The following is a 19,600-nucleotide window of genomic DNA, read 5'->3' as shown; positions in this document are numbered from 1 at the left end:
GAGTAATTCTTGGTCGGACGGACAATTGGCAATCGACAGTCGATTGTCAATTGTCAATTGTCATTGGCAGAGATGTCAAATGTATGGTATTAGAGCTAGCAGCGTACCGCCCGAGGGGCTGGACCGTGGCGACGACCCCTCATTTGAATATCGATGCAAATGTCAATATAAAAGTGGTGTCATCTCTGGGACGGAGATCAGATCAGATCAGATCGGACCAGTTGAGAGAGCGCAATGCAATATCTACAGCTAATCGTTGGCAGTCTGTTGGTCAGCCTGCCGTTCTGTCGTCCAGGGGTAGGATCGAATGAAAGGATGTACGAGGTGGTGTTAGCCAGTTAGCCAATTGCAAATATCGTAATTTTACAGGCCACCGAGGATCAGATGTGGGCAGCCGGCAAGCTGATGCGTGACGTCTGTCTGCCCAAGTTCCCAAAGATCACCACGGAAATAGCCGACGGCATACAGAAGGGCGTACTGCCCGACGACAAGGATGCCAAGTGCTACATCAACTGTATCATGGAAATGATGCAAACGGTGAGTAGGGATGGCGAACCAAGCGAGATTAGCGAGACAAATCGTTCCATTCGTCTAGATGAAGAAGGGCAAGTTCTTGGTGGAGTCGACGCTCAAGCAGGTGGAGCTACTGATGCCGGAGAGCTACAAGGACTCCTATCGCAAGGGCATCAGCGACTGCAAGGATGCAGCCGTTGGCATCAAGAACAACTGCGATGCGGCACACGCGCAGCTCAGCTGCTTCCGCAGCAAGATTGAGATCTTCGTGTTTCCCTAATCGAACATGATGATGGCGAGCATTGAGTATACATACTATCAAATATATATATATATATATATGTTATATATAGCTATATACATTACGCTCCAGTGGCTCACGAATAAATGTTCGATTGCACCGTCAACTGTGGCGCATTTTGATTGGTTTCCATGGGTGCAGATCCGATCTCCGCTTTTGTAGCTACAAGGGAATGGTATGTCAATCGGCGGGCTGGCATCACGCTGCGGGGCTATAAAAGCGCATCCAAATGGGATCAGTTATGTTTGTAGAGAGAGTGACGATGACGATGATGATGATGATGCTGCAACGGACCTGTCTGACCATGCTGCTGCTGACGCTGCTTGCCCTGGCCCAAGCCGACGACCAGAAGGAGGAGGACACTACCATGTCACTCAGCGAGGTGGTCGAAATGGTGGAGCCCTTTGGCAATGGCTGTGAGCCGAAGCCGGAGCGCAGTAAGTGTGCATCACAATGAGTCCTCGACTTGAATCGAAACCGAAATCAATCCATCTCCGGCCAGGCCACATTGAGGAGATGGTGCTAAACAGGGAAGAGGCCTCGCATGAGAGCAAATGCTTCCGTCGCTGCATGCTGAAGCAGTTCGAGATCATGGGCGAAGGCCAGATGCAGTTCGATGAGACGAAGACCGTCGACATGATGAACATGATGTTCCCCGAGAAGGAGGCCGATTCCAAAACGATTGCAGCCAAGTGCAATCAGATAGCCAACGGAATCACCGACGAGTGAGTCAGGACATTGCATCCTCCCCCTCTCTCTCTCTCTCCCACTGGCTCTAATCTCTTCCTGCTTGCTTCCTGTCCAGGTGCGAGGTTTGCCACGCCATATCGATGTGCATGCTGCGGGAAATGCGCGCCGCCTCCTACAAGATACCCGAAGTCAAGGAGTAGAATGCCTCCACGTTCCATATGACCATTTGGCCGAAGTTTTTTTTTTTTTTTTTTGTGTAATTTGTATTTGTATATTTGTTTTAATTCCCTATATTCGTTTATAGAGCTGGCGATCCTGGTTCCTGGACATGCACAGACAAATAAAGCGAGCAGCCATTAGCAGCAGCAAACATTCTTTTTGGGATTTGGTTGGGTAGCCGGGGTTGAGCCCAACAGCTAAATGGGCTATGGTAGATCCCGTAGCCCAGCAGAGCTCAGCGCTCAGAGCTCACCAGTGCAGCTTGACCCGATTGCGCTCCATTTGGCGGCCAATGCACTGATTCAGCTGATGCGCCGCCTCGCAAGGCTTCTGAGTGCTGACAGATCGATTGCAGCTTTGGGCGAGGCTGGAGCTCAGTGCCATGGCCACCTTGTTGTCCTCGGTGACCAGGCTGGTCAGCTGCTCGACACGGCGCAGATTCAGCTTGTTGGTGCTGTCATCCATCTGGAGAAAGAGAGACGTAAATTAGACTGTTTCCATATGGTTAGCCATTCACTTACAATTTTGATGCCCTTCAGGACGCACTCGAGCAGGCATTTCTCCTGCTCGGTGGGATTCGGTTCACGGATTAACGAACGCTGCACAGCCGGCATTCGCAGCTGCTGCAGGCAGCTCTTCTTCGTGCGGTCAATCATCTGCTGCACCTCGGGCAGGTTGCGATCGAGCAGCGTCACCAGAGGCTCGCTGCTGCGGCCACCAAACAAACGCGTCAAGTCGAACTGCGGCAACTGCTGTCCCTTGATCTGCGGTTCCGCCATGCTGCACTGCATCCAAATGCAGCTGGCCAGCGCAAGCAGTGAGAGCAATGTACTATGCATGATCTTGCGATTCAATTTGTTGCTCGCCCATTTCTCAGCATTCGCTTTTATACTGTATTTACTCTTGGCAGACAACGTGACCTTAACATCATTTTCGACCTCGACTTGTGCGTGGCCATTTCGCTGACGCCGTCAAAGCTACGGCACGGTGAAGTTCAAGATTCATCATTTTCATTGTCATTGCTAATGCCACAAATCGCAGATCACACAATTCGCAAATAAACAATTTTTACAGCACGCAAATCAACAATAAATTCGTAAGCACACACACACACGCACACTCATGCAGTATTGCAAGTGTATTTGAAATCATTGCGACTGCAGTGCTAATGTCAGAATTACTATTCGGTCGAATTCTATTTTACATACAGGCATATTCATATGCATATGTATTTATACATACATCAGTATAATTATGTATGTATGTATGTGTATACTCATTCCTTTTTCCTACTTATTCCTTCCACTTTCACTTCCTGCTTCTGCATTGCGCAGTCAAATGACCATGTACATGTGTATGCGTAAAGCAACAGTTGGCAGGCAACAGAGATGCAAAATTATAACGGTAGCTGCTTATTCTTTCTTTGCCTATTTTATGCTCACACATTCACACATAAATACATATGTACATAAATGCCTAACACACCACACAGCATTACAATGGTGAAATTATGCTGGCTTAGCGAGCTAACAGATTGCAGTTTTATGTATGTATGTATGCACGGGGTGGAAAAGGACAGGCTGAGTAATGGAATACAATGGAAGTGCGAATAAAGAGAAAGAGCATAACTGCGTCTATTGCTGCGTGTATATATGTATGTATGTATGTATGCTGTATATATGTACGCATATGCGTATGAGTATTATGCGAAGCTTCTGTTGCAAATATGCATACATACATATGTATGTATAGAATTACATAAATATATATACGTATGTATGTATGTATGTACGTAATTTAGTTCAATTAAATTTAAGAGCCTACTAGATGACAGCGTTTTAATAACGCTTTAATTTTCTATGAATAATTTTGCTACAATTAACTAGTCTTTATATCAAGATAAGTTATAATTAAGATTGAATTGACTCAATAAGCAGCCTATGCCAATTTTCAGAGAAAAAACTTTAGGGGGTACGAATAAATTCAGTGCGTACTGTATGTACATACATACATACATACATACGTATGCCGGCTGCGTGCATTTCCAATTCGTTCCAATTCAACAGCTTAGCTTTGACTTCTCCATTGCACTCTTTTTTGCTCACACTCATGCAAACGTTGTCTTTTGGGTGCACTGGAAAGAGATTTAAGCATTTGGCAATATATGTATGTATGTTTGTAAATATAATACCTAATTATTATTTCACTCATTATTTGCAGAGTATTCGACAGTCGACGCAGAAGAAGTTTTGATTGAACGTTGTGAAAAGTCGAATTGATGATCTAGCTCATGTCAACTTTCGCGGCCGCTATGGCTATCTCTGTCTATCATATTGTAGGTGTTGAGCGCCTTACACTGGGGAATATTTATTTGATTTGTTTTGCAAGTCGAATTCGCAGTCCGATTTGATTTCATGTCAGTTACCAATTAAACACTTAATTATATATTAATTAAAGGAGAGGGAGTGAGAGAGCAATAGATGACGATGGAGTGGAATGAGTCGTTGCTTCAGCGGATTTTCCCACGTCGCCCAGCGGAGGGCATCTCCGGCGTTTGCCCGTCCAGATTCGAGTGTCATGTGCTGCTCATGTAGTGCAACTGCATCCCACAGCAAATTGGCAATAATTGGTGTTTAATTGCTATTAGCTGACACCTGGCCGAGAGCTGGAGACGTCGCTTGTCTGACAATCAGCCAAGTCAAATCACAGATTCACAGAATCGCCTATAAAATGCAGCAGTCACTCGCAGTTCGTATCCAAGTTGTAATCGTGTAGAGCATTAAACATGACGCGTTTCGTTTGCCTTTCAGTGCTTGTGCTCCTGGCAGCTGTCGCCGTATCCTCCAAGCCGAATGAGGATTACGACAAGGAGCACATTGCCGAGGTGGCCGAGGAGTGCAAAACGGAGTCGGGCGCCACAGATGGTCTGTTCATAGTTCAACACACTGTCTATACATAGACTAAACCCTTCTATTGCAGAGGATGTGGAGCACATGATGCAGCACGAACCAGCCGATTCACATGAGAGCAAATGCCTGCGCGCCTGCATGCTGAAGAAGTTCGAGATTGTAAGTGGAAACGAAAACCAGCTGCCGAGGGTATTTAAAACATGATTCAAACTTCTTGCAGATGGACGACGAGGGCAAGTTGAACAAGGAGAATGCTCTGGAGATGGTCAAGGTGAAGAGCAAGGCTGATGCTGAAATGGAAGCCGCTGCCACTGAGATTGTGGACAAGTGTGAGGGCATTGAAGTGCCCGAGGATCAGTGAGTTGCCTAGATATATCTGACGAAGCTCCAAGTTACTTTTTGTCCCTATCTCCATTTCAGCTGCGACGCTGCCGCTGCCTACGAAGAGTGCATCATGGATCACATTCACGAGCATGGCTTGTCCCTGGAGTAACCCGAACACTAGTTGGACATATGGAATGGAATAATGCAAGCGCCTCCTATGCTATATGATACACGACTCTATTTTTTTTTTATAAATATATACATATATATACTACTCTATATATACCTCTAGTTCCTAAGTGCATGTAAATAAATTGCGCCAACTGCAGTTCAATTTATAATTGTTTTGTGAGGTAAATGATCCGATAGTGCTTATAGCTCACCATTCGTAATACCTACAAATCCTGAGAATAATGAGCTCTATAGTTAGACTTAGCTTCTATACTGCTGGTATAGAATGTCAAGACCTTACGTAAGATTCTTAGAAATACACACTGGTACAGCTAGTGTTATTGTTACAAATTTCCCTATGTTTATATATAATACCAGTCTTTAGACTTAGAAGTTCTAGGGAAAAACTCTATATAAGGTAACCACTTACAATCGATGGCTTTTATGAGAAATACTAATAGAGCTTTCGAGTCTTCGAGTTAAGAACTGTTAAAGGAATATGAGCTAATACAATGTATTTTTCATTTAAAGGTATATATATATATAGAGGATAACAATTTTTCAACAGCAATACCACCTCGTCATATCCTAGTCGGGCTCTTCCGACTTTTGTTTTTTATTTGCTATCGCAATTTTTCGAACCCTTTTAGGCCCCAAGAAAAGAAATGCATTTGATTTGTTTTTAAATACAATCTTTCTTACATCTTCTATTTATTATAATTGTTTGCTTATTTAATATATGTCGTTTGTGTTATGAAAAAAAAACGTAAGTAAACGTACAAATTAGTTTACTCGTTTTTAGGATTTTATGCTTATATTCTAAAAATTTGTAATACAATGCACTTTCTTGCTGTTGTTGCGATTTCGATTGGATGCAGCGCTCTTGCCTGACTCACGGGCCACACTTATGCATCGTTTATATGTATATATGTATGTAGATGTATGTCTATGTACCTATAAAACTAAATGTTAGTAAGATAGATTTGATTCGGCATAGGAAGGAAAAGGGTGGGGGATGGGGGCATGCGGACAGTGCTCAAGATTTCAATAATATATGAGCTAATTCATAACAAATAGAGAATAGAAGTAGAGAATAGCACGCGAGATAGAAAATGATATATATAGTATATAGATGTATACATAAACAGGCTTAGAAAATTCTATTTCCTGTATATACATATACACATAAATATTTATATATATATATATATATGGACATAGAAAGGGTTTGTTCATAGTCTAGTAGATGGAAAATGGAAAATATGTTTCGGAATATTTATGTTAAATGATTCAGTTTTTAAAAATGATTAGCTACAATCCATTAATTTCTTTATTTTTTTCCTTTGACTTTTCCTTCTCAAGTTTGTTTTTTCTTTTCCATCGAAGTGGGCAGTTTTGAATTCTTTCTTTGTCAGTTTGCAACTCATGCGAGGAGCTTACCTTAGTTTCTATATTTAATAGTTTAAAGAAAGTAGTCAGCCTGAGGCTTTTTGGATGGTATGCCGCGGCTCTCCTGCGGTGCCGCCTCAAAGATAACAAAGTCACGATGCAGGTACTCGTTTAATTCCAATATGGCTGCCACATTCCCGCAGCTAATGGGCAATGAATAAAATGAAAGAGTGGATGAAGATACATATAAGGAACTGTAGGTTAAAGAGCGACAGATAATGGCTTACCGATAGCAATAGTTTGGTGCTGACCAGACCGTGAGTACCGTTTCATTGAAGTGCCACTTGAAGCCTTCCATGACCAGCTGATGTGCGCGACAGATCATGTCGATTTCATTGGTGCGGTTGAATTGTGAGACGACATCGGAGCCAAAGAGATAGCCGGCGCCGCGAGGCGATACACCCCATCCGGTCTGATCCTCGGGATCGCTCCACAGCAGATCGCACATGGGGCCATCGTGCGGCACCTCCTGTTTGCGATCGATGCTTCGTATCTGGTCTAAATACTGAATAGAGGGTGAGAGGCCGCCATGTACGCAAAAGATTTTTCCATCAATGATTGCGGAGAGGCTGAGGTAGTCAAATATCTCTGTGCAATATCGCCAAACAGCTGTCGATCCATATTTACGCAGGCACTCATCGTAGAATCCATACACCTGGGTTATCTGTCGAGATTCGTGATTGCCCCGTATTAGCGTGATTCGATCCGGGTACCGAACCTTCAATGCCAACAGCAGCAGGAATGTCTCAACACTGTAATAACCTCGATCCACAAAGTCGCCCATGAACAGATAGTTCTTCTCGGGCACATCGCCGCCCACTTTGAAGAGCTCCTTCAGGTCGTAGAACTGCCCGTGTATGTCACCACACACGGTTACCGGGGAATCGACGCGTTGTACGTTTCCCTCCTCGACAAGGATTTCCCGCGCCTTAGCGCACAATCCTTTCACCTCGTTCTCTTTAATGATCTCACAGCGTTTAAGCTGTTCGATCTGGCGATCTAAGTCGCTGTATTCCGACATAACAACCGGGGCAGGAAAGTGGGAAACGACGAAAGCAGCAGTAGCAGCGGCGACAACAACGGCAACAACAGCAACACGAACAACGAGAACCAGAGCAACTGAAGTCAACAGCAATCGTCGCGGTTGCCAGGCTGCCAGAATAGAATCAATACAAGTATTTACCAATTAAATAAATAAAATATGTGCATTGATGGTTTCACATGCAATTCCGCATAAAAAATAATGGTTTCGACCATTGTTTGTGTTTTTGCATCATCTGCATTCGTCTCGCTGTGTCTGTGTGTGTGTGAGCGTGTGTTTGTTTGCGGTTGTAGTAAACTGTGTGTTTTTTGCCGCGCGCGCGTCGCTTGCTAGCATTCTAGATTTGCCGCTGTCACCGGTGATATACACTCCACAAACTAATACGCACGAATTGCGCGACTTACCTCATATAAATCCGGTAATTTCTTAATTTTTTTTTTGTTTTTAGAAACCACTTGCAAGCACGGACACGACAATGAAATGAACCCCGATATTACGCTCGTTGTTTTCACGATAGTTAGTTGTGGCAGTTCGATTAATAATCGATTATTCATAGCGCAATTTGTCAGTTGGATATGTCAAATTCGTAGAGCTGCCAGACTGTTGAAAACGACAATATACTCAAAGGATAGAAATTTTAAATGTTTTAATAGAAATTATATTATTTGTTACGCAACAAAATAAACTCACATTATGACTGATCCGGAACCAACCATGGAAGCCAAATCAACAATGCAGCCGCTCGACGAGAAACTGGAAGAGCAGGTGCACAAACAACTACACACAAAAGAAGTGGATATTTATCGTGATACCTTCTTACGTTATATGGGTAAGAGTTGCCCGCCACATATACAACTGCATATATGTATCTTTATTCATTCCACTCATGTAGGCTACAGCAACGAGGTGGGCGAGGCATTTCGTCCGCTATTGCCCAAATCAATAGTTGCCGCCTCCTATGGCATGGCCATTGGCTATGTTTGCACCGATACCTTTGACAAGGCGTTGCGCCATCAAATGGCCGGCGGTACCGATCGCCAGGTGGCGCTAGTAGGCGCCGATGTGTTCACTTGGCAAATGTTTGCATCAGTTATAATACCTGGATTGACCATCAATCGGTAATAGACATACTCCCTTATCTGTACACTATGTATGCGACACTAATGAGCCTTATCTAATCTCCACACTCCGTATAGCATCACTGCAGTCAGCAAAACGCTGTTGAAGAAGTCACCCAGTTTCGTGGTGAAGACATTGCCTACACTAATCGGGTTGATCAGCATCCCATTGATAGTGCATCCCATCGATAGCCTGGTGGATCGACTAATGGACGCCACCTACAGAAAGATGGTGCGATAACAAACTAAATGGCCGGACTGCTCATCCACGATTGGTGCTACTTGTATTGTTCATTCAGGCATTCCGAAAATTCAAATTTATAGACTAGTGAAATTGAATAACATTTTGATAAATGACTTTTCGACTCTCTTATTTACAGTGGAATTTATTGCACCAATTGCAACTCTACGCGCATTACAAAAATAGTTTATGGGGGGAAGATGGAGAATATCATTTATACAATTGTTAAGTACTTGGAGCAAATAGGCAATGTGGCGGGCAGGTAGAGTTTAGTTAGCATTAGTTCTCATCGTCGGAATCTATCAAGTATGGACTGTCGAGCGCGCCCAGGCCAGCGGCCACGCCTCCCTCATTGGCAGTGGATAGCTTCGTGCGCAGCATGTGACCCGCCTGGTAGTTGTGGACAATGTGATCCGCATCGCCAATGATGACACCGAAGATGCCCAGCTCGGAGACCATGTCCACAATCTGGGGCGGCACATCGCTGCCAGGTCGTATCATGTATCCCTGTGACAGCGGCGGATGTATCAAGTCCATCAAGATCCAAGCAGAACGCTCCACTCGCGACATGCGCTGTGATTAGAGGAATATATAGTTTATGGTATATCTAGCTGCGCAGTTCGCATTCTCAGCTCACCTTCAGAGCATCGGGAATGTCCAAGCCGTAAACATTGTTGCCGCCACCTTCGCGTTGTGGCTTCAGCACAAACTTCTCTGGCGTCCGCATGGCCATCTCATAGTTGGCATTGCCCACCTCGTTGTCGTCCATCGAATAGAGGCCGGTAAAGATCTTGCCGACAGCCTTCATCTCCTCCGGATCGTTGATGAAACGCTCCAGCACCGCTGGCTGTGCCAGTGCCTGCTGCACCTTCTTAGTTCCGGCCAAATGATATTGAATCGATGGACATTTAATAGCCAATGAGGTCTCCATCAGGTACCTAGCATCCCATTCACCCTGCGTGGGATAGTGACCCGGCTCGTAGCCGGCACGGAAATAGATGACGGCCACCTCAGTGTTGCCGCTGATAATAAAAGAGAGATAGAGTTAGTTAGATTGAAGCATGTTATCATGAAGAGTTTATACGCACAGCAGCAGCTCCTTGTTCTGGCCCAATTTGCCCTCCTTGTGCACCTCGGTGAGGGTGCGACGCAGCACTTTGATGTGTGGATAGGTCTCACGGATGTAGAACTCGTGGAAACGCTGATCGCAAATGTTATACGAGATGTCCTCGATGATGAACAGAATGACTGACTTGGGCTTGTTATAGATATTCCAGGCTTTGACCATACCATCGCAGAGACCTGCCAAGGCTTCGTTCTTCGGCATCTAAAGTGAGCGAGAGAGAGAGAATATGTGTGTGTGTATAAGAGATAGTTGAGAGAGCATAAGATTTATAAGATACTCACTTGCTTCAATTTCTCAGCATGTCCAAGTTCTCGCAGGACGAAGCTGTTGGCAGTTTGAGGGAGGGTGGGTGCGGCATTCAAAGAGAAAACGCAAAATTAGCAAAACTTACACAGTTAGCAACAAAAATAAAAAAAATATATAATATAACAAGAATTATCCAAATCTAATTCAAAACAGGGAGAGTACAATAACAAACAAACGAGAAAAAAATTATTTGTTAGTAGTTAGATTAGTTAGAGGGGGTAGGTGGGTGGGGGTGGGAATTATTTACAATACGAGTAGTAGGTTAGAGCAGGCAAAAACAATATATGTATATATATAGAGCGGATATTACGGTTCGGGGTGTGGGGGGGTTTAGTTAAGGAAACGGAAATGGAATTGGAATTGGAATAGCAATTCAAAGCTCTAGTTAAAGCCATAACCAAAAGCCAAACATTGTTTGTGCGTGTGTGTGTGTGTGTGTGTGCGAGTGTGAAAAAGAGACAACAGCAGTGCATTTGTGTGGAAGATCGTGTTAAGAGTGGGAGGGAGAGTACAAGGAGTAAGTTCAGCGAATGAGCGAGAGCAACAGAGAGAGAGAGAGAGAGAAAGAGAGCGAGAGGGGAGAGGGAGAGTGCAAGTGCATGCCATTTATAGTTGTTTTGATGAGTGGTCGCGACCTTCAAGTGGTTTGTAATTACAGATGAGTGGACGGTTGGAGTTGGTACTGAAGTGCGTGCAACTTAGTATATATAAACATGTGTGTGTGTGTGTGTGTGTGTGTGCGTGTGGGTGTGTAAATACACTCAAACCCGTCTCAAATTCTGCAGTTGGTAATTTGAAACAAGCTCTCAATTTGGACTATACTATAAAAAAGGTGTAAGTTTAATATTTAAAAGAATGTGAATTGTACATGAGAAAGAAAATTGAGAAAGAGTGTTTATGTGTAAGTGTGTTGGTGTGTGTGAGAAAGAGAGAGAGTGAGAGAGAGAGAGAGAGAGAAGAGCGCATAATACTTTTGCAGAGGCACCAAGTGTGTAGCAATGCCACCGAAACTGGAGGCAATCGTGTTGATTTCAACCTGCTTTATTGCACAGCCCTCGTACACGTGAGCCAAATAGTCAGAACGTAATAGACCGACGCTATAAGCCTGCAATTATGATCGTTATATATTATATATATATATTTAGAAAGAGATGTTTGTAAATTACAGTAACTGCTTAATCAACATATAGCAGTAGCCCTTAGCCTAAGCTAAAATTAGCTAAATACGTAGTCTGTTAACAGTAAGCAAAAAAAAAAAAAAAACAAGAGAAAATTATAATAAATATATGTTTATGTTAAGTCTAAAAGGAAAAAAAAAAAAACAACAGAAAAAATATTTAAAAATACTGAGATTTTAAGAGTGGGCAACGCTCAACACAGGCGTCGAGTGTGTATGTGTGTGCGAGAGACAGAGAAAGAGAGAGAGAGAAAAAAATGAAAGCGAAAGCATGGATATCGATGCAATTTATCGGGTTCCGATTGTTGACTTTTTAAATGTCTGGCAAAGCGCAAAACGCCAGCTTCAAGCGGATGAATTGTGTTCATTATCAATGCAATTCTCATGTGTGTGAAAGGACCGCTTGATGATCGCAGGCCATACGCACACAGCACATGTATATGTATGTATGTAAAAATACACACATACACAATAAATTTAAACGTTTTTAATCTTAGAGAATTCTCACTACGTAAATGTCGTCTGTTGTCGCTATTGTTAAATATTCTTGGATATTATATTTCACTTACAGCGAAATTAACGGGATATTAACAGAAACCTGAGCGCGACTTATTGCATGATAAATGACCACACATACATACATGCATATATGCATACATACATATGTATGTGTGCGTGACAATGTATGATTGTAGTCGTGTATCACTCATTTGGGTTCTATGGTTTTTGTGTTTGTTATTAAGTACATATGTATGTAGCTGACACATTGCGATAAGACGCAGCTGATTGAATGACACATCAAATTTTAATATCTGTATTAATAGTTTCGCATATTTGTAACTGTAAAAAATAAAAACCATTCGAGTGACAACGCGAAGGGGGAAAAGGACAGACAAAAGTGGAAAGAAATAAATTATACATACATAAGTAATAGAAAAAGTAGCACAACTATTAAGCTGCACATACAGTACCGAGCAAAAATGAGTGAATGTTTCACAACTTTGACTTTCATCACGCATAAAAATTAAACCATACAAGCAAATCAAGATATTTTTTTTTTTTGGTTGTTTATTAGTTTGTTCTTAACACATAACAAAAACTGCAAGGCTGAATATGCCAAATTCAAAGAGTTAAAAATCAAAAACCAAAAAAATCCACATAAACTCAATTTTGCACGTTTAAAAAAAATTAATTAACTAACAAATTTTAATATTTGGTCCAAACCCTAATTAGCAATAACTTTGTTGATTCTGTTCGGCATGCTCTCAACCAAACTGTGAATCATTTCGCTTGGAATTCGCCTCCACTCCGCTTCTACGCGCTCCCATAAGTTGTCTATGCTCGTTGGGGCTGCATCACACTACCCTAGCCATTTTTTCACTATTGACCACAGATTTTCAATAGGATTGAGGTCGGGACTCTGTGCTGGCCAATGCATTAGGCTAAATATTTGGTTTCCAATCCATTCCTTCACAATTTTGGCTGTATGTTTTGGATCCCCATCTTGTTGAAAAACCATTTCATTTTCGAGATAAGCACATTTATCAATAAAATTGGGAAGATGGGTTTGAAGGATATTCATGTAATCTTCTTTGTGCATTATGCCTTCTACTCTATGTAGAGGACCAACGTTCCACCAAGTAAAGCATCCCCAAACCATAATGCTGCCGCCGCCATGTTTGACCGTTTGCTTCACATGGTGTGCTTGAATGCGTTCCCCAGGTCTGCGCCAGCAATATTGCTTTCCATCTGATTGGAAACGGTTAAATTTTGATTCATCCGACCAAATAACTCGTTTCCAATCATCGATGCTCCAGTTTTTGTGATCCCTTGCAAATTTCAAACGCGCCTTCACATTCTTTTCTGACAATGCAGGTTTGTTTTTCTTAACGAATGGGACATAATCGATGCCACGAAGTGCTCTTCTAGCAGTCCATTCGCTAAAATTTTTATTAATTGCTAGAGAAGCACCCTTTGGTGCTAGCAGCTTATTCTTCCTCATTTCCGACAGCATTATAAGAGCATCAGAGTCCGACAACAGTTTTTTGCGACCTTTGACTTGAGTTTTCGGAGTCAAATTTCGTCTCTTTTGAGCTGCGATCACTGCAGAAACCAAATATTTAGCCTAATGCATTGGCCAGCACAGAGTCCCGACCTCAATCCTATTGAAAATCTGTGGTCAATAGTGAAAAAATGGCTAGGGTAGTGTGATGCAGCCCCAACGAGCATAGACAACTTATGGGAGCGCGTAGAAGCGGAGTGGAGGCGAATTCCAAGCGAAATGATTCACAGTTTGGTTGAGAGCATGCCGAACAGAATCAACAAAGTTATTGCTAATTAGGGTTTGGACCAAATATTAAAATTTGTTAGTTAATTAATTTTTTTTTTAAACGTGCAAAATTGAGTTTATGTGGATTTTTTTGGTTTTTGATTTTTAACTCTTTGAATTTGGCATATTCAGCCTTGCAGTTTTTGTTATGTGTTAAGAACAAACTAATAAACAACCAAAAAAAAAAATATCTTGATTTGCTTGTATGGTTTAATTTTTATGCGTGATGAAAGTCAAAGTTGTGAAACATTCACTCATTTTTGCTCGGTACTGTACGTACTTAAAACGTATGCACATATATGTATGCGTGTGTGTGTGTGTAGAAGAGCTGTTAGGTTAAGTATAAGAGAAAAGCATTGCAAGCTCAACAGGCAAAGCAAGGCAAGGCAAGGCGAGACGAGGATGTACAGGGCTGAGGCGGAGTGAACGAGTGAGCGGACAGCTGTGAGCACTGGACGCCGGTCGATTTAAAGGGGGGACAGAGCGGGTCAGGGCAGGGCAGAGCATATTTAATATCTTTTTCAAAAACCAAGCTAACAACTACAGATAACATTTCAAGGACTCGAAAATAAACATTTAAATATATAGATATACATGTATATATACATACACATATATTTGTATATATGTAGATAAGGCATAAATATAAATTGATCAAATAAAGCAAATATTAAATAAGAAAATAATAATTAGCTGTACATGAATCAAATGGACATAATATTGAAAATAGCCAGGATAAAACATTACACACATACGCACACACATACAATTCAAAACAACGACAACACACACACACATACATACATACATGCTGTTTGCATTACATGCATGTACATACATATATAAATAAAGTAACTGTAAGCATGCAGAGTTATTGTTTTTTTTTATTGTAACCTAAACCATACCCTTATAATACCCAATTCTGATTCAGCTGTCGGTTTTACTAAGTATTCAATTAAAAAAAAAAACAAGTACAGCATTTAAAATACTGTTGCTGGTTAAATAATCAGCAATTTGGCTATTTGTAGACCTTCTAGTTTCTACTATCTCGCGATTAAAAGCCTAACGGCAATAAATATTAAAATGTAACGTTCTAGAACGGACCAAGGGCTCTACATACGCACATATGTATTTATGGTAGAGTATATGTAATTCAAAATATCGGACAAAATATATTACGACTTTCATGACATTTGCAATACTTCCTGACAACTTATATTTTCCTACAGGGTATTTTACAGGTACGGCCTGCATAGAAGTTCGACTCTCATAATAAGCTTTTTTCCTACAGGGTATTCAGTAACGATTTGTATAAGAGTTTAACTTAGTCAATGCAAACTGTTTTAGGTTACTTTGTCGTCTGTGTGTGTGTGTTTGTGCGTGTAAGATTATATGTGTGTGTGTATATATATTTGTGTGTGTGTGGATGGCTTTGGTTAGGCTTCGGCATATACAAGGCAATGCAAGTGTATATATGATAGAGAGAGAGAGAGAGAGAGAGAGATTTATATAGGTAGAGAGCAAAGATCATGAGAGAGAGACAGAGAGAGAGAGAGAGAGAGAGACAGACAGCACCTTTGTATGGTTTTACTTGCTGGTCCCAAATGGCCAAAACCCGATGCTATCGTATTGATCTCAACTTGTTTCCAGCAGCAATAGGCCGATGAGGAGCTAGCGCTGCGCTGAATGCCCGGCTTGGCAGTTGGATTTGCCTTTCCCGCCTTCGTGCTCGCCTTCGCGTCCGCCATTCGCTTCTCCTGCTCCTGCCCCTCCTTCGCATCATTGCCAGCGCCAGCGCCGACGCTTGCGCTCCTCTCCAACAGGGGCGACAACTCCGGACAGCGGGACTCCAGCATCAGATCGCTGCGCAGCATGCCCAATGAAATGCGCTTTGGTGGCGAATGGAAATGCGCGCATGTGAGTGTGTGTGCGTATGCGTGTGGGTGTGCGTGTGCGTGTGTGCGTGTGTGAGTATAAGTGTTTCAAATGTGTGTAGATCGGTATACGAAATACGATAATGATTACGATCAAAACGAGCAACACACACCATTCGTTTGTGATATTTCGGTTGGATTTTCGGATTTGCGGAATCGGTTGTTCGGAGCGATTCGAGTTTTGATTTATGCGCAATTTGTTAGATTTCATTGGGTTTTGATATTCATTGGTTTTCATTTTCATTTTTTTGTTTTTTTTTTTTTTCGGAAAGGAAAGCAGAAAATTTCAAATCAATGCGTGAGTAAATTTTTTGTTTTTTTTTTTTTTTTTGTGGATAGATAGATAAACGTAAAGCTGGGCATATCAACAGCGACAACAACAATAACAACAACAACGCAAACATTAGGAGCAGCACCACAAAAAAAAAGAAAAAGAGAGAGACACATAGAGAGGGGGGAGAGAAAACGAAAAGAAAGTAAAGAAGGATCTAATCAATTTTAGAAGAAATTATAATCGTATTCTTTTCTTTTTATGAGCAGTTATCAATGTTGATAAACAGCAATAGTAGTAGTAGCAGCGGCAGCAACAGCAGCAACAGCAGCAGCAGCGATGCCATGTACTCAAGTTGTCCAGGATGTGCGCATAAATCATGTGGCAACGCTTGAGATTAGCTGTTGAGCCGATTTGGCTACATTGGCTATGGGATTTATGATATGGCGATAAGATAATGGAATACACATGAGGTAAAGAGCAACAGAAACAGACATTTACATATATAGAAAGAGTGCTGGGTGGAGTGGTAGGTTGTTGGGGGTGTGGAGCGTTAGAGTAAGCGACAGATATCACGTCAGCTGTTCACCCAGAATACCTGCACTAGCAGCCTAGTCCCTAAAGCTCAATGGATATATGCTTGGATAAATGGGGTGCTAACCATGGGATTGGAGCTAGGTGTGTAGGGGTATACGTGTGTGAGTGAGTCGGTGTGATGGGTGTGAGTGTGAGTGAGCGGGGTGTGGGTGTGCCTGATGACGAACAAGATGTCTCACCTGGGTAAAGCCAAGGGCTAACACCTTGCGATAGATATTAAATAGATTTGCTGTAAACTCATCCACTTTGATTGTCTCCGCCAGTGTCGTCGTAATAAACTCTTCATCGTGCGCAACATTGTGCATTAATCTATTGATTATCGGCTGCAATGCGATTGCCTTCTCAAATTCCTTGCGCGGAAAGGACGACGGCACCAGCACAAAGGGCGCAAACTAAAAGGACATCAAGAGAGAGAGAGAGGATTCCTTAAGCTGTAGTGAGTGTTATAGACATTGTATAGAGACACTCACGTTTAGGGAGTCTGGACTGAAACTAGTTTTGGAACGCATTGCGGCGCCGTGCATGATCGCATAATCCTTGGCCTTGGCTATCACCTCGATCAGCTCCTCCTTTTTCAGCGGCAATTTGATGCAGCTGCGCAACACGGGCGTGTTTTCGTCCACCGACATATTTTCGTTTGTTGATTGTTTGCGAAACACTTCTGGAGCTAATTAAATTGCGTTGCGTTCCGCTGGTGCGGCTTCTATTGTTGCTGGGTTCTTTAATTGTCTGCGTCAGCTGTTGATGCAAATATCACGATGTGCGATCGTCGTTTTGGCTACCTGTTGCATGCGTGTCTCTGTGTATACTGTACGTGGAATTTGTGATGGATTGTCAGAGGTGCGTCCTCAATGCACCAAATGTTATGGAAATTGAATTTCACAATATAATTCTGCACCACGGCACAGTCGATTTACGATAGTTTTTTTTTTCTTCTCTTTATTCAGAATGGCGAGTCGGCTCTGTTAAAAGCGTGGAGTGCTCCTCTGTTAACGTGCGCCGCCTTACTATTAACATGACCATCGAATATCATTCGGCTAGTCGGTGCTGTTAACCGTTACCGGCTTCTGTTAACATCAATTGACCCGCGATATATCGCCACACTTCGATAATGGGCTGTTGCTAAAAAGAAGAACAATACTTTACTGTTTTTTTTTTTTTTTGTAATAAATTGAAATTTAGCCAAAATATGATTTGTTTTATTTATTTGTCACTTTTGAAAGATAAAGACATATTCATATTTACATACATACATGTATGTATGTTTTTATACAAAGGTGGTCATTTAAGAATTCAATTACGTATAGCCACTGGTCTCTGGTCAGTGGCATATTTAAATATTGAAATAGACTATTTTCTTAAAATGTTTGCAAAAAAAAAAAAAAATAATAATAATAATAATACCTGTTTGGCCAGCAGTTATTAAATTGATAGCATAACAGCTGATGCTGTTAAAGTTAAAATCGGATACCTATCGATAATTGATAGTCGTCAGATTGTATATTATCGAATTTAAATAATAATAAATACGTTGCAAAGTTCTTCCAAATTCTGAACTGGCTTTGAAATGAACATCACCTTGCTTGACAGGTCGATTTATTCCATTTGTTTTCACTTGTAATGGATTTCGCCTTGTAACGTGTCGATCAAATTTTAATTTTTCAAAAAACTAAAATTTTGCAAATAATTTAAAAATAAAAAATTTCTTTTCCTTTTCTTTTTTTCTATTACGTTTTTATACGAGCAACAAAGAAACGCGAAAAGTAAGCTAATTCAATCGACAGCTATAAGATGCCACGCGGAAAGTACCAAAATCATAAAGGCCGCAGCCGTCAATTTACACCAGTCGAGGAGCTTCAGCGTGAACATGAGCTGGAGGTATGCATAATGTCATCTCAGCTCAAGATGTTAAACACTAGCGTTAGCAGCATTGATTCCATCCAGGAGGTAGACAGCAGCAGCGATAAAAGCTCCGAATTTGGAAGTCTGGCTGGCCGTTCTAATGGGAACAGTAATAATAGTGGCGCCAGTGGCAAAGCCACCACCAAGGGTCGCAAGCTGGGCGGAGCTGTTGAGGGGTTGATTGAGATATCGAACCCGAATCGCCCGATTAAGAAGTCCCAAAAATTGGCCCTCCTCAATGGCGATGACAAGGGCAAACCCACTGAAGATCCATTGCTAGAGAAGCGTCGTCGTGAGCGTGCTCGTGAGAAGCCACGCTCCAATTCAAATCAGAAAACAGCCAGCGAGGCCAGTGCCGATCTTGCTCGTCTAGCTATCGTACGCAAGAAACGCGAAGCGGCTGCCGAGCAACGTTTGGCTGCTAAAAGGGAGAGTAACAATCCTGCTGGTGATGGGACAGCACCATACACATCCAAATCGGACATATTCATAAAGAAGAAGAACAACAAACACAAGTCAGTGACCATGGTTGAGGGAACCAATGAGTTCCTCAAGAAACCCAACACCGAAGTGAATGTTGCCAAATTTGTAAAAGGCGGCCGCAATGGCAACAAACGAAATGTCACTGGACAGGTCTAAACGGATCCCCAACTGAAAGAGGGAACCCAAAAGCAACAAAAAAAAAAAAAAAAGAAAAAACAAACAAAAACCCAAAAAAAAAAAAAAAAGAATTTGGAAATCACACAAAAACACAATGAGGTAAATTAACTCAAATCATAGTAGGCTAGCTTATAATTGTTTATATTCATGTATATGAATATAGTATATATATATTTATATATATATATAGCTTAGCCTTCAGTCATTTCGATTTTTTTCACATTTATTTAGATTTGTAAATTTTGAGTTACCCACACGAATAAAACAAAACAAATAAAAACTACAGCAAAATTATATTGTATTCAAACCGATGCCAATCCA

General features: G+C 41.8%; 8 protein-coding genes across 9 annotated transcripts; 5 read left to right on the top strand and 3 right to left on the bottom strand.

Moving 5' to 3' along the window:
• The first annotated feature begins 204 nt into the window (after positions 1-204).
• On the top strand, positions 205-811 carry Obp19a (Odorant-binding protein 19a). The gene is made up of 3 exons (XM_018109726.3): positions 205-297; positions 370-537; positions 596-811. Exons 1-3 carry the CDS (start codon positions 235-237, stop codon positions 791-793), a joined length of 429 nt encoding a protein of 142 aa, XP_017965215.1. The 5' UTR covers positions 205-234; the 3' UTR covers positions 794-811.
• A 232-nt stretch (positions 812-1,043) lies between these two features.
• Positions 1,044-1,874, top strand: Obp19b (Odorant-binding protein 19b). The gene is made up of 3 exons (XM_018109738.3): positions 1,044-1,251; positions 1,317-1,539; positions 1,620-1,874. The coding sequence occupies exons 1-3, from the start codon at positions 1,044-1,046 to the stop codon at positions 1,702-1,704; spliced, it is 516 nt and encodes a 171-aa protein (XP_017965227.3). The 3' UTR covers positions 1,705-1,874.
• Positions 1,765-2,904, bottom strand: Obp19c (Odorant-binding protein 19c). Its single transcript, XM_018109735.3, has 2 exons — positions 2,245-2,904; positions 1,765-2,188 (listed from the first exon to the last, which is right to left on the bottom strand). Exons 1-2 carry the CDS (start codon positions 2,560-2,562, stop codon positions 1,973-1,975), a joined length of 534 nt encoding a protein of 177 aa, XP_017965224.1. The 5' UTR covers positions 2,563-2,904; the 3' UTR covers positions 1,765-1,972.
• A 1,560-nt stretch (positions 2,905-4,464) lies between these two features.
• On the top strand, positions 4,465-5,290 carry Obp19d (Odorant-binding protein 19d). The gene is made up of 4 exons (XM_018109739.3): positions 4,465-4,647; positions 4,703-4,791; positions 4,853-4,989; positions 5,053-5,290. The coding sequence occupies exons 1-4, from the start codon at positions 4,509-4,511 to the stop codon at positions 5,123-5,125; spliced, it is 438 nt and encodes a 145-aa protein (XP_017965228.1). The 5' UTR covers positions 4,465-4,508; the 3' UTR covers positions 5,126-5,290.
• Positions 5,291-6,563: 1,273 nt separating this feature from the next.
• Positions 6,564-8,152, bottom strand: Pp4-19C (protein phosphatase 19C). The gene is made up of 3 exons (XM_018109734.3): positions 8,023-8,152; positions 6,804-7,728; positions 6,564-6,719 (listed from the first exon to the last, which is right to left on the bottom strand). Exons 2-3 carry the CDS (start codon positions 7,595-7,597, stop codon positions 6,590-6,592), a joined length of 924 nt encoding a protein of 307 aa, XP_017965223.1. The 5' UTR covers positions 7,598-7,728; positions 8,023-8,152; the 3' UTR covers positions 6,564-6,589.
• A 31-nt stretch (positions 8,153-8,183) lies between these two features.
• Positions 8,184-9,109, top strand: LOC108657210 (mitochondrial fission process protein 1). The gene is made up of 3 exons (XM_018109737.3): positions 8,184-8,447; positions 8,511-8,736; positions 8,815-9,109. Exons 1-3 carry the CDS (start codon positions 8,312-8,314, stop codon positions 8,975-8,977), a joined length of 525 nt encoding a protein of 174 aa, XP_017965226.1. The 5' UTR covers positions 8,184-8,311; the 3' UTR covers positions 8,978-9,109.
• On the bottom strand, positions 9,103-17,885 carry LOC108657204 (glutathione synthetase). Of its 2 annotated transcripts, none has more exons than XM_089264421.1 (7): positions 17,188-17,885; positions 16,897-17,109; positions 15,491-15,804; positions 10,385-10,427; positions 10,066-10,304; positions 9,615-9,999; positions 9,103-9,550 (listed from the first exon to the last, which is right to left on the bottom strand). In XM_089264421.1, the coding sequence occupies exons 1-7, from the start codon at positions 17,344-17,346 to the stop codon at positions 9,257-9,259; spliced, it is 1,647 nt and encodes a 548-aa protein (XP_089120547.1). In that variant the 5' UTR covers positions 17,347-17,885; the 3' UTR covers positions 9,103-9,256. The 2 variants fall into 2 exon arrangements, with proteins under 2 accessions (XP_089120547.1, XP_089120548.1); XM_089264422.1 differs by lacking the exon at positions 15,491-15,804 and adding an exon at positions 11,381-11,514.
• Positions 17,886-18,353: 468 nt separating this feature from the next.
• Positions 18,354-19,553, top strand: LOC115564583 (uncharacterized). Its single transcript, XM_089263487.1, has one exon. It carries the CDS (start codon positions 18,509-18,511, stop codon positions 19,256-19,258), a length of 750 nt encoding a protein of 249 aa, XP_089119613.1. The 5' UTR covers positions 18,354-18,508; the 3' UTR covers positions 19,259-19,553.
• The last annotated feature ends 47 nt before the right edge of the window (positions 19,554-19,600 follow it).

The sequence above is a fragment of the Drosophila navojoa genome, chromosome X (genome assembly GCF_054131105.1).
Source record: "Drosophila navojoa isolate 15081-1374.11 chromosome X, UAZ_NAV_1.0, whole genome shotgun sequence".
NCBI lineage: Eukaryota > Metazoa > Arthropoda > Insecta > Diptera > Drosophilidae > Drosophila > Drosophila navojoa.
This window is presented reverse-complemented; position numbering and strand designations above follow the sequence as displayed.